At 43.1% G+C, this 13,510-nt stretch overlaps 1 protein-coding gene and 1 long non-coding RNA gene across 3 annotated transcripts; one reads left to right on the top strand and one right to left on the bottom strand.

Annotated features, from left to right (window-relative positions):
- Positions 1–2,847: 2,847 nt before the first annotated feature.
- Positions 2,848–3,933, top strand: LOC109141530 (uncharacterized). Of its 2 annotated transcripts, XR_003463160.1 has the most exons (3): positions 2,848–3,029; positions 3,201–3,466; positions 3,759–3,933. It is a non-coding gene; the product is annotated as an uncharacterized LOC109141530 (long non-coding RNA). The 2 variants fall into 2 exon arrangements; XR_002042767.2 differs by lacking the exon at positions 3,201–3,466.
- A 2,511-nt stretch (positions 3,934–6,444) lies between these two features.
- On the bottom strand, positions 6,445–12,812 carry prrc1 (proline-rich coiled-coil 1). Its single transcript, XM_010749998.3, has 9 exons — positions 12,696–12,812; positions 11,340–11,456; positions 10,656–11,039; positions 10,311–10,456; positions 9,877–9,979; positions 9,616–9,779; positions 9,372–9,475; positions 8,691–8,793; positions 6,445–8,231 (listed from the first exon to the last, which is right to left on the bottom strand). Exons 2-9 carry the CDS (start codon positions 11,434–11,436, stop codon positions 8,022–8,024), a joined length of 1,311 nt encoding a protein of 436 aa, XP_010748300.1. The 5' UTR covers positions 11,437–11,456; positions 12,696–12,812; the 3' UTR covers positions 6,445–8,021.
- Positions 12,813–13,510: the final 698 nt, after the last annotated feature.

The raw sequence follows: 13,510 nt of genomic DNA, 5'->3' as shown, positions 1-13,510 counted from the left end.
AGAACACAGAAAAAACAAACAGATCATAGAACATGTGACAATAAAAGAGTTCACAGAACAGCTGGGTCTACATCTGGAACTGTACCGTTAATCTGCTTCACCTTGTTTAGGTAGGTACCAGCAGACTGCTCTCCAGTGATCTGAGAGGTCTAGAAGGTGTGCACTGCTCAGAGGTATTTTGGTCCTGCCCCATATAGTGAGTTATAAAGAAGCAGCAGTGTTTTCAGTGTAGGGACTTCAGTATGGATGTAATGTGGTCCACATGGTTTTCTTTGTGGAGTGATCCCATGTGTTAAAGGTGCACTATGTGGGATTTATTGGAATCTATCAGTAAAGTTGCTGAATACTGCTTGACTGTCACACTCTGAGTGTAAAGGCAAAACTATGGTGGCAGCAAAACAAAAATCTAGAGTCAGTTCAGTTTGTCCATTCTGTGCTATTGTACAAACATGGTGGTTTATATGGTGGACTCTGTGGAAGAGCACCCGTGGCATCTGTAGACTGTGTAGCCTGTGATGGATCATTTGCCATGTGGACTTGTATTATGTAGCACCTTTTAAATCTTCTGTCCACTCAAAGCACCAACACTAAACTCATCCACACACACATTCACATACCATCATCACAGCTATGAGAACAATTCGGGGTTCAGTATTTTTCTCACATTTGACAGGACTGGAGGAGCCAGAAATTGATCCAACAGGCCTCCAATTACAAGACGCTGCTTCACCTCCTTGATGCCAGCTTATTGAATATTCATGCCTAAATGCAAGAAGTCCCCACCAAAGTTAAAGTTTACAAAAATATTTGTAATTAATAGTCAGAACTTTAGTTAATCTGGTTCATCTGGACTGTGTGGATGTAGTTTTATCAGACTGGATTGACCATAACCTTTCCCCCAAGAAACAGTGTGCGAGAAGCCACATGCTGTACAGACATTGTTGTTTTAAAGCCCCTCTCTCTCTCTAACTCAACCGGTCATGGTGTATGACCGACCACCATTGAGCTTGGGTCTGCCTGATGTTTCTGCCTGTTAAAAGAAAGTTTTTCCTCGCCACCGTCACCAAGTGCTTGCTCATGGTGGAACTGTTGGTCTCTGTTAATAATATTATAAAGAGTACGGTCGAGACCTGCTCTGTATGAAAAGTGTCATGAGATAACTGAAGTTATGATTTGGCACTATATAAATAAAATTGAACTGAACTGAATAAAAGGGGACATATTAGGAAAACTCACCTTTTCAGTGTGTATGCATATCCATCTCTGTATGCCAAGTGTTCATAAACCAGCCCAGAAACTGTGAAATAAGACCGCTGGGTCAGCATTTTGAGAGCTGGGCATGTCAGAGAATGAATCATGGGATTCAACAAGCTTCAGATTTGATGTGGAGCATTTTCTCCATAGATATTATAAAAGAGACATCTGTAAAACTGTTCACCTCCAGCTGCAACCTTATAGGCCCAGTGTGTCAGATTTAGTGGACTGTATTTACGGAATATGTCAGAAATGGAATATAATATTCACAACTATGTTTTTATTAGTGTATAATAACCTGAAAGTAAGGATTGTTATGTTAGAATGAGCCCACCATGTCGAACCACCATTGTTCTACAACAGGCCAGAATAGGCAAATTAAACACTAATTCTAGATACAGACATTTCACAGCCACTGTAATGTCTCCTCCATGCTAAGAAGGAGAAGGTGATGCCACTAAACCTGACACACTGTTCTTTTAAAGGCCAACATGACACTGAAGTTCTCATTGTATTATCTGCATTAATAGCAGTATTATTACATACTGTATTATGGAGCACATGTACTGTACATAAAGGAAAGGGCATCCTCACGACTCATCCTGTGTACTCAGCCTGCAATCAGCCTGCAGCACATGGCCAAGTTATATAGTCTCAGTAAAGACCTTCACATTGATTTTTTTAAATCCATCACACTCCAGCTCCGCTGTATGTGTTTTTAATCCTCACTGCTGCCCTTGGCTGTCAGTGTTTATTCAAGAGCTGTCAGTTTTTACCTTGAGGAGGACTGTTGGTTCAATATCCAGGCTTTATATCACTTCCACTAAACACCTTTTCTGGACGTGACACAGAGAACGTACAACAAACCATTGGCAGTTTGACAAGTCCATTGACTAGATTTCCCCATGCCTTTCACTGCAATGTGTGTTAGGCTAGTCGAAGCCTGTGTGCTGCAGCCAAGATGGAGAAGTGACTCTTCTTTCTACCTCCAAACATTTTCAAACGTGTAGTTCACACAGCTTCTTAAAGAGGCACAGCATGCTTCATACAACTTGTTCCACATGTGCACTTTGATGTTCTCTTTTAATCTTTTCTATAGAACATAACTCAGTAATCAAAATACAAAACACACCCGTGTGAAAGTTAGTTATCATCTTTAATGAAGCTCTGGAACAAATACTGCAGCAAAAAGCTTGTACATTTCATATGTTGAGGACAGACACTGTGCACAGATTTGCCACCTCAGTGGAATATGTCAGCATGTTCCTTGACAAAAGCAGTCGATGTGGATCTAGGTTTTGGGTCACAGGTATATACAGTTAGGTCCAAAAATATTTGAACAGTGACACAAGTTTTGTTATTTTAGCTGTTTACGAAAACATATTTAGTATACAATTATATAATCAATATAGGCTTAAAGTGCAGACTCTCAGCTGTAATTTGAGAGTATTCACATCCAAGTTGGCAGTGGCGCCACCAGGGGGTGGCCAGGGGTGGCCACGGCCCCCCCTACAAATTTGCTGGCCACCCCACTGGCCACCCCACTTGCCAGTCACATGGATTCTATCGTCAGTTATGTGTTTCATCCTAAATCATTCGGGCCAAATGCACAGCCAGGCCCAGGAAGCCGCTCTTGACCTTCCATCACTCACAGTAGCCCCCTGCCAGCCTCGCACCCCTGGCAGCTGTTGTGCGCTCCGACAGTAACGGCCCAGCACGAGCGCAACAGTGCGATTTCAAAAGAAGAGAAGACGGAGAAGACTACTAGTGAGTGAGTAAGTCATACATTTCTTTAGTAAAAGAAGAGGGGGGAGTATGACGTGACATGTGCTTTTTAAATGCCACATGGTTACCGCACCTGTTACAGAAACCTTTTGACTTATTTTTGACATTTGGAACTGGGTTACGTAGCTAACGTTAGCTGCTGCTTGTATATGTTATGTCAGTTTGCAGACAATGAAGAGAAAGTCCACAGATATCTCTTCTTATTTTAAGAAGAAAGTGAGCACAGTGGGAGAGAGAGAGCAGCAGAGGCTTAGTGAGGAGGAGAAAGAGCAGGATGGAGGAGAGGAACAGACAGAGCAGCATGAGGATACACAGGCACAGCCAGCATCAGTCAGAGAGCACAGTGACGAGGAAGAGCCTCAGCAAACAGCAGACCAGGGGCAGGAAGCACCAAAAGCAGGTGTTCAACCTGTTCCTGGACCAACAGGTGAATTTATGACTGTGTGGCCCTAATAATGAATCTGATGGCTAGGCCAGATAGTAACGTCATCTGGAGAAATGTATGTTTATAGTGTGTTTCCATTAAATTACAAATCATGACATAATCACTTAAAGCTTTTTGATTCATGTTTATTGATTAGTCTGAATAGAAATGCCTATAGGCTATTATTAGAGCTATAATTGATAATTACTATGGAGAGGGGCTAAGTATTATTATTACTATCATTATTATTATTTTAATGTCAGAATAACTGATGTTGCCTCTTGTTTCATCATAGATATCTCCCAGTCAAGAGCAGAGCAGCCCAAGCAGCCACAACTGAAACCCTTCCCTAGAACCTATAGGGGACAGGAGACTATTGATCCCTGGTGGGAAATTCTTGTTGAGTGTTTCTGTGCTCACTTGTTGCTTGCTTGCAATTGTTTTGATTACAATAAATGTACACCTTTAAATTAAGCTGTATGTGTCTTTTTAAGGATTAAGTATTTCTGATTTTTTCCAGTAGCCTGTATACTACAACAGTATAATAAAATCCTGAAATGATGGCTTTTAGTTTTGGTGTTCCACCCCAAGAATTTAAGTGGCCCCATCTGGCCACCCCTATGAAAGTTTTTTGGAGGCGCCCCTGCAAGTTGGAGCAAGGGTTTAGGAATTACAGCTCTTTAATACGTAGCCGCCTCTTTTTCAAGGGACCAAAAGTAATTTGACAATTGACTCAGAAGGCTGCAAAAAAAAAACAAAAAAAAAAACAAGACTCCATGGGCTCTTCCGTCGTTAATAGGTTATCAATTAAGCAGTTAAAAGGTCTAGAGTTGATTCCAGGTGTGGTGTTTGCATTTGGAAGCTGTTGCTGTGAACACACAACATGCGGTCAAAGGAGCTCTCAATGGAGGTGAAACAGACCATCCTGAGGCTGAGAAAAAATAAGAAATCCATCAGAGAGATAGCAGAAATGTTAGGAGTGGCCAAATCAACAGTTTGGTACATTCTGAGAAAAAAAGAGTGCACTGGTGAGCTTGGGAACTCACTAAGGCCTGGACGTCCACGGAACACAACAGTGGTGGATGATCGCAGAATCCTATCCATGGTGAAGAAAAAACCCTTCACAACATCCACTCAAGTGAAGAACACTCTCCAGGAAGTAGGTGTATCAGTATCTAAGTCTACCATAAAGAGAAGACTTCATGAGAGTAAATACAAAGAATTCACCAAAAGGTGCAAACCATTAATCAGCCTCAAAAATAGAAAGGCCAGAATTGACTTTGCCAAAAAAACACCTGAAGAAGCCAGCCTAGTTCTGGAACAGCATTCTTTGGACAGATGAGACTAAGATCAACCTGCACCAGAATGATGGGAAGAAGAAAGTTTGGAGAAGAATTGGAACAGCTCATGATCCAAAGCACACTTCTGTAAAACATGGTGGAGGCAGTGTGATGGCATGGGCATGCATGGCTTCCAATGGCACTGGGACACTTGTGTTTATTGATGATGTGACAAAAGACAGAAGCAGCTGGATGAATTCTGAAGTGTACAGGGATATACTTTCTGCTCAGATTCAGCCAAATGCAGCAAAGCTGATTGGACGGCGCTTCACAGTACAGATGGACAATGACCCCAAACACACTGGAAAAGCAACCCAGAAGTTTTTTAAAGCAAAGAAGTGGAGTATTCTGCAATGGCCAAGTCAATCACCAGATCTCAACCCAATCGAGCATGCATTTCACTTGCTCAAGACAAAACTTAAGGCAGAAAGACCCACAAGCAAGCAACAACTGAAGACAGCTGCAGTAAAGGCCTAGCAAAGTATCACAAAGGAGGAACCCCAGCGTTTGGTGATGTCCATGGGTTCCAGGCTTCAGGCAGTCATTGCCTGCAAAATATTGAAAAGTAACATTTTACTTAGGGTTATTTGTCCAATTACTTTTGAGCCCCTGGAATGAGGAGCGTTTGTATATAAATAGCTACAATTCCTACATGTTTAATCATATATTTTTGTTCAACCCCTTGAATTGAACCTTAAAGTCTGCACTTCAATTCCATTGTAGTTGTTTCATTTAAAATCCACTGTGGTGGCATGCAGAGCCCAAATCATGAAGATTGTGTCACTGTCCAAATATTTCTGGGCCTAACTGTATGTGTATGTGTGTGTTGACCTATTTTTCATGAATCCCCTCTGTCCCCATCCACACCTCAGCTGATAAGTTGGATGCCTGCAGAGAAGAAGACTGAATGATACTTACCTGATACCACCAATAACACACCACTCGTGTTTTAGAAATGTTGTCTTTAGTAACACAGTGTGGTGTGGCACACATTAACGTGATCCTCAGGCGTCAGCCTTTGGTCCTGTTCTTTTTACAGTCCTGAAGCTGTAAAGCTCCTTAAAGCTGTACTGGTGGACAAGCGAGTACTCGTCTGAAACAAGTGAAGATTGACAGGAAAGTGGGGAGTGGGAGGGGGAATGGTCCTTTTGTACACAGGGCGGAGGCGCTACCTACTGAGCTAACTATCACCATGTACTGTTTATTATAGGTGTAAAATGTGTCAGTATCCGTTTTCTAGAACAATAAATACAATAATCACAGCAACATCTGATCAATGCATATCTATTCCAAGAATGAACTGAGTAACTTCTAGTTGGTCATGCCCACGTACAGATACGGATACTGATCATTTAACAGGTTGACCATTTATAGATAGATCGCACTCATCCCTGCTATGTACTCTAAAATCTATAGGGCTATAGAATATTTAATAATATTTTTTTTGATTTACTGCAATTCCAAAGCATTGTCCAAAGTGAGTGAATATTGGAATATTTCATATTGTAGTTCTCTTTATGTGTGTAAATGTCCTCTTCCACAGGTCGAATAAAGTAAAAAATAAAAAAGAAAATTCATAATATTGTACTTAAATAATAAAATAAAAAAGTGTGAAACAAACAATGTGACATTGATACAAAGCGGCATGAAAAAGTGATTTATTTTGTGTAAAAAGGCACATTTAGAAGACAAAGTACACCGAGAATATTCTTTCCACCTTCAACAGGATCATCTGAGCATCCTGACAGGCTGCGATCACTCATGGGAAAATGTAGCACAAACAATAAAACAAGCAAGAATCAGTGAACATGATAACTATGGTTTTAACTAATACAATAAATCTAAAAAGTGACGACATCATTTGAACCATCACACTCTTCTAGCTGTGTCCCGGTTGCACACTACATACTGGATTTAGTGCATTCACAATGGAAAATGAAGTGTGTGTAGAGAGAGCAGTGTGTTGCTTCAATGCAGCAAAAATCCAACGGTCAGCACGAACAAGACCTCGCTGCACTACACTCTACACACAGGCTACACACTATGACTGTAGAAGCTGTGTGTACAGACAGACTTCTATTCTGATGAATCTCTTTCATACAAACACATCAAAGGTTGTCAGCACAGATCAAATGCAAACCATTTTCAGCACAGTGGCTTCATATAGATTTAGTGCTTACAAAAGCTTCTATGGGAGACCCTCGCCCTCTAAGGACACAGGTTTACTGTGCAGAAATTGATTTATGGTAAATTCAGTAACTAGAATATTCATGCTGACATAGAGCGACAGTATAATAGGTGGGCCCCGTGTCAAAATCTAGTTTTAGTTCCTTTATTAGTTCATTATTATGCTTACATGTTCCTAAATGATTGTGTTTAACAGTTCATCAAAAAATCTTACACAATTTTAGCAAGCTCAAGAAGGGAGGAGCAGCAGGTCAGCAGGGTCCAGTTACTCAGCTTAGCCCCAGAGCCTGGCCACGGCTCAGGGACATTTTTTTCTGTTTTGTTAAAATTAATATTAATTATCATTATTAATATTATTTTTAAAAGGGTGGACGGTGGGTCAGTGGCTGTAACAACAGCTCAAAAAACAAAACTGTACATAAAATGAAATCATAAAAAATTAAAACTTCTTATCAGCTATTTCAGACTTTGAAATGTGCAGTAGTGTCAGATCATTTCCTATTACTGTGAAGTTCCATTGTTACAGTCTATAGTCGAACCTTCACAGGTGATCCACATCACATGCAGTCTACATGTCTATCATTTTTTGGATTTAAAAATCTATTCTTGAAAATAAGAGTTTGGATCTGTGACAACCTTTGGTCCATAGAATACAACTGGGACACAGTCCATACAATGATCTCTACAATAACCATTAGCATTCATAAGCAATAGCAGTAAACAAAATATTGCCACCATGTGTGTTAAGGTTGCTTATATTAATATACATGATGTGTAATAATCTTTCGAGGAGAGTGACGAGATGATCCGTTAATGCTTAAGTCTTCTTTGAAGTCAGAGTTGGCAACAAAGTATTCTTCAATAAAACCTGCTGACATGCTGACATGTCAGGAAATATTTGGCTATTCCTCACAAACACGTGGAGGATGGATGGATGGGGAGCTACGAGGAGCCTCGCTGTCCAGTCAGCTAGTTTCGCCTCTAACATGTCCCACCTCCCAGTATGTGACAGAAACTGGAAGCATTCAGCCTCACACAGTCCTGGGTGGCAGCTGCTGTTTGTAGATTCCAGCCAGAGCTTTGGCAGCACTCTGGATCATCTGGCGTTGGGTCATGCCCGTCATGACCTGATGCCAGTCTGTCCTGTTGATGTTGGGCACGCTGCGCTCCAGGACCTCACCCACTGTAACAATCAGACCTGACCAGCGCAGGCTGTAGTCAGGAGGGGTCAGGGACTGAGCCTGCACAGGGGAAGGTTACAGAACAGTGTGATGACTTGCTGAAGGTTTTCTATGTGAATGATACTGAATAAAGTTTAAAAGGCTGAAACTGATATTTTAGATGTGATAACAAACTAAACTGCAAAAACATTGACTGAAAACTGAAAAGAATAAAGATGCAAAGTGCCAGTGCCTGTTCAAACACCACACATGCTAGCCCCTCCACCACCCTCAACAGACAAAGGGAGTGTACAGTATGGAGGAAGCTTGAAGACAAGCATGTGTATTTGATTGAAAGTTGTTTGAGAAGAGTTTGTAACATGTTTGAAGTGTTAATAGCTGCCATGCTGAAAGGTGGAGTAAAGTGGCAGAGAGAGGGGTGATGGTGCTCATTTTTACTCAAAGATTCAGTGGTCCTGATGCTCTGCGATACATGTGAGAGTGTCACTTGTGTGGTTTAATTGTGTTGCTGAGTCGTACCTGTTGGACGAAGTCTAGAGCCAGAGGGGTTGCCTGAGTGAAGACCTCGATGCGGATGCTGTGACCGGGATCCTCCAGGATCAAACATCCAATGTCAAACCACCTGGAGACATTCATGGACATTCATGGCTTCTATACTTCTGAGTTTATTCATACTTACACACTGGACTGAATCTATACATTCAGACGAGCTGCTGAACAGACATCATTTATTAAACTATGCCTTCTAGATAACTACTGTGAGGTCCAAAATCCTTTAACTTCTGTACAAAGTAATGTTCCACGAGGGGGCTGGAGCCTAACCCAGATGACTCTGGGTGAGAGGCGGGGTACACCCTGGACCAGTTCATCACAGGACACATTTAGAGTCACCAATTAAAGGTTCATGTCTTTGGACTGTGGGTGGAAACATGCGGAGTACCCGGAGAGAACCCATGCAGACACAGGGAGAACATGCAAACTCCACACAGTAAGGCCCAGCTCGGGTTCAAACAGGAACCTTCTGTAGTGTTCTGACAATTCATGGGAAGTGTGTGATGTGTATAAAGCATGTTCCAGAGTCAACTGTGTTTATTGCAGGGCTGTATTCAGCTGTATATGGGTTATTATTTTCCCATCGCTGGGTGTGTATGACAGGTGTGCAGGTGTACATAGATGCGTGTGTGTGTACTGTCTTCTTACTTGTCAGGAAAGAGCTCAGCAATGAAGTTTTCCAAAGAGACCACTGGCTGCTTCTCATGGATCACACCGGCTCGACGCAGGCTGTCAATGCGCTCCTGAGCCCCCTGCACACGTGCGCGCACACACACACGCACACACACACACACACTGTGTATTGACTGGAATGGTCCTGTCCTCTGTTGATGTAGAACATTTTCAAACTTTTTAAGATGCAGCACTGCTGGAGAAGCAGCAGTGAACTGACCTTGACACCGGCAGCGTAGCCCACTGGCTGTGGGGCGATGTTGGACTGACCAGGCTCTCCAGTGACCATAGCCATCCCAAATATCTCCTGAAAGGCCTCTCTGACTGCCCCCACATTCAACTCCTTATCTGAGGTCACCACAATGTCAATGTCCCCACCTGACTCTAGAAAGGAAACAGTGCAGCAGTTTCATTGAGGAAGTCTGAACTTTTTCCACTCCCTGACGGTAACATTGCGACAAGAGGAGAGTAGTTCACTTACTGATGTATGGAGCCATTCCGGGATCCAGAGTGGTGATCATGGACTCCACAGAGTGCTTGGTTCTGTCCAGGACTGTCTTTACTACATGGTTACCTGCTACTCCCTGAGGACACGCACGCACACACACACACACACACGCACGCACACGCACACACGCACGAGCGCGCACACACACACTTTACATTTTGCATTGATTGATTGGATGAATCAGCTAGAGGTGAGTACACTGCACATACTTCAAGGAGAAGTGGCATTATTGGAGGCAGACTTCTAAATATTCCAGGCTGGGATTGTGTGACTGGGTTTGAATGCATGTATTGTTTATGTGAAGGGGTTCAAGCTACAGTAAGATGAGGTTCTCTCCCGCTCCCTCATGTGTATTTCTGTGTGTTACAGTTTGGTCAGACCACCACATGTTAATCGGGCGGTGTTACCTTGAAAAAGCCCCAGATGCCTCCACCAGTGTTGGTGTCTCCAGACACTCTGGGATCTTCCTGCTCCTCTGGGAAAGTGATGGGGGATCCAGTATCAATTCCTCCTGTCATGACTGGCTGCTGAACCAGGGGGTTTGACACGACACCTGAAGACATGATGGGAGCATTTTGAAAAGAAAAACCTGTTTCATGTTTTTGACGCATTCTGAGGTTTTCATTTCATGTCAGTGATTTTGTATTAAACACATAATTCCATATGTGTTCTTTCATAGTTTGGATGTCTTTAGTGATCGGATGGTGTTGTGTGTATAGTTCAGCATGTTGTCGGTGTAAAGAGGGTCTTACCCGGCATGGCAGTAGGACTGGAGAATGTTGGCATCAGTGGGGTCTGAGGTGTTCGACCAGCGTGACCCCGTGTGATGTCATATCCTGCGCTCATGGAGAAGTTGGATACCGGCGGGCCAACTGGAGGGGCCAACATGCCAGGAGTTGAGGGTGGGGGTGGTCTGATGGGGGAGACCAGAGGAGGCAAGGAGGGGGTGGAAGAAAGGGAGGGGAGCTGCTGGTGAAGGGGGGAGGTGAGTGTGGAGGCAGGGGGAAACTGGGAGGGTGCAGACAGAGGGCTGCTGAAAGTAGGGAGGGGGGGGCCAGGGGGTAGAGTGGTGGAGACTGAGGGGTTACCAATGGAGATGGCGCTGGTGCCCGGGAGGGACAGAGGACTGGACAGACCTGAAACACAAAGATCACCTCAGACACCTCAGTCTGTCAAGAGCTCAGTGTTAAGTTAACCCATTCACTACATGTGATGTCATAGTACTGACAGTGATGTCATACTAGTGACAAAGACCAGACAGAGAGCACACAGAACTCCCAGTTAGTCACTGGTAGTTGGCAGCCTATTCCATAATCTGGGATGTCAGTATGCCCTTTAATGCATTGCCAATCAAAGTACTGAGAATGTAGTCCCACGTTATGAGGTTAAGTTTGCTGCAGCAGAGGGAAGCTGCTCTGCTCACACAGATCTTTTACCTATGGTCATTGGTGGGGAGCTGACTGCAGCAGCTGCAGTCAGAGGAGGTGTAGGGCTGGCAGGGGGTGTAGTCTCAATCCCGCTCTCTTCCATCATCCTTTCGGCCCAGAGTAAAGCTGCATGAAGATATTAAAGGTGGTCAATCAGGATGTGTTCAATTACTTGTCATCAAGTTACTACACAGGATGCACAGACCCAACTAAACCCAGTAATGCAAATTAGTAATTAATAACCACAGATTTCTATCCAAAGCTTCAGTGTCAATATAAAGTCTGGTGTTCCCACTGGCAGGTTAATCAAGCCTGAGGATATGGACCAGTGTTCTGTATGCATGAGGCTGTGGTCGTGATGATGGGGTCAGGACTGTCTCTTCAAAACATTACCCATATCAAAAATCCTTTACAAAAAGTTCCAGTTAATATGATGTCAAGTCAATTTAACAACGGTTTATACTTGAACACAGTCTGGAAGTTACACATACAGTCTGCTCAAACACAGCATGGAAACAAGGTGTGATTCATCAATCAGGTTTCATATTAAAGGCCCAGTGTGTCAGATGTACAAAATTTAGCAGAAGTGGAATATAATATTCAGAACTATGTTATGTTTATGTTTCCATCACAGGAAAATTTATTTGGTCAAAGAGAGGGTGAGGTGAGGGGGTGGCAATCCCCCACGCTCGTCCTTTATAACGCTACAGACATTTATCTCACATATTTTGCAGCCAGGGAAAACATGAAACACAAACACACACACACACACACCAGTCAGAGACAAACACAATAACACACACACACACACACACAAACAACAGTCAGAGACAAACACACTCTCACACACACAACAGTCAGAGACAAACACACTCTCACACACACAACACAACACAATCAACACTAAGAGAGACAGACAGACAGCAGACCTCAGAATCACAGTGTTATGCAGGATTCAGCAGTCTATACTAACACTGTCTAACAAAGGTTGTGACATGTACATCAAACTTCTGTCCACACTGATGTACGAGTTGTACAGAGTGCAGTGCTGCTGTTTGTACAGGTGAGAGCTGGCAGCCTGTCTCAGGTGGACGGGGATACACGTCCGCAGCGTACAACACAGCTGAGCCTGGGAAAAGAACACGTCACAGCTGTCCTAACTCCTATCGCACTAATGCCGCCATGTTTAAAGACATTGTTAGCTTCGTTAGTGTTAGCTGTACACGTGTCCAAACACAGTGAGCTCGAGCACAACAAATACGTCAATGTGGAAAACGTGACATGTCCGTTTGAACCCGGGAGCGAAGCAGCAGTGGAGGAAAGGCTCCTCTGTACAGATCACAGCTCAGGACTCTGAATACTGACCTGCTAGGTGCGCTAGCTCGGTGACGTTACGGCTCTCTCGGTACACTCATGAATGAACCACCGACCCGCTTTGATGGCGTCACGCACTGCCACGTCATACATATGTATGGTGCGTTCTAGTGCTGTCGGGATAATCGGAAAAAGGAGCCTCGCATTTGGACAGCATGAGGCAGCTGCTGCGGGAAACTGTGGTGTGGTTTACAGAGCACACTGTTGATCACAACTGTTTGTGTTACTGACGCCTCAACCAGAGAGAGGTCAGGCAGATTTTAACCCCTGCAAGAGTTTATATAGCCCACATAGATGAATAATGATCAATCAAATGAAAGTGTCTCAACAGTAAGGTGACCAAATTTCTGAAATGAAAACCATTAAATATTATCATTATGAAATCAAAAATGGGGACAAGTACTTTTTCGTGCATTTTAATCAGCTTTTATTACACAAAAGGTCAGGGGTCAAAAGGTTAGGACGACTCTGAGGGCCCATGACAGGGGCCCTGAAAACATATTAGAACATTAGTTTATTTTTTTTATTCACATACCATTTATGTATTTTAATAAAAAATTTTTATTTATAATTAAACAAACACTTTATCTGTATGCATAATGTTCTTCTTTTCCTCTTCTCTCCTTCACTCTTTACTGTCAGTCTCTCCCACAGACTACTACTCCCTGATCTACAACGGAACACAGACATAATATTGTCATCTCATGGTAATCTGATATAACAAGTGACACCCTTACTCACAACAGTGACATACAAAGCAGTGACTCAGGTCAGCTAAACAGATGGTCTGCATGTATAACTACAGT

Source organism: Larimichthys crocea, chromosome I, assembly GCF_000972845.2.
Source record: "Larimichthys crocea isolate SSNF chromosome I, L_crocea_2.0, whole genome shotgun sequence".
Classification (NCBI taxonomy): Eukaryota; Metazoa; Chordata; class Actinopteri; family Sciaenidae; genus Larimichthys; species Larimichthys crocea.
This window is presented reverse-complemented; position numbering and strand designations above follow the sequence as displayed.

What these genes read in the sequence shown, in the direction of transcription:
- prrc1 (XM_010749998.3), bottom strand. Translation starts at nt 11,436, where the DNA reads ATGATGGAAGAGAGCGGGATTGAGACTACACCCCCTGCCAGCCCTACA. An exon ending in GCATCTGGGGCTTTTTCAAG is followed by an intron (nt 9,980 to 10,310) that starts GTAACACCGCCC and finishes GCGTGTCCTCAG; the next exon opens with GGAGTAGCAGGTAACCATGT. An exon ending in CTCTAGACTTCGTCCAACAG is followed by an intron (nt 8,232 to 8,690) that starts GTACGACTCAGC and finishes TCCCCTGTGCAG; the next exon opens with GCTCAGTCCCTGACCCCTCC.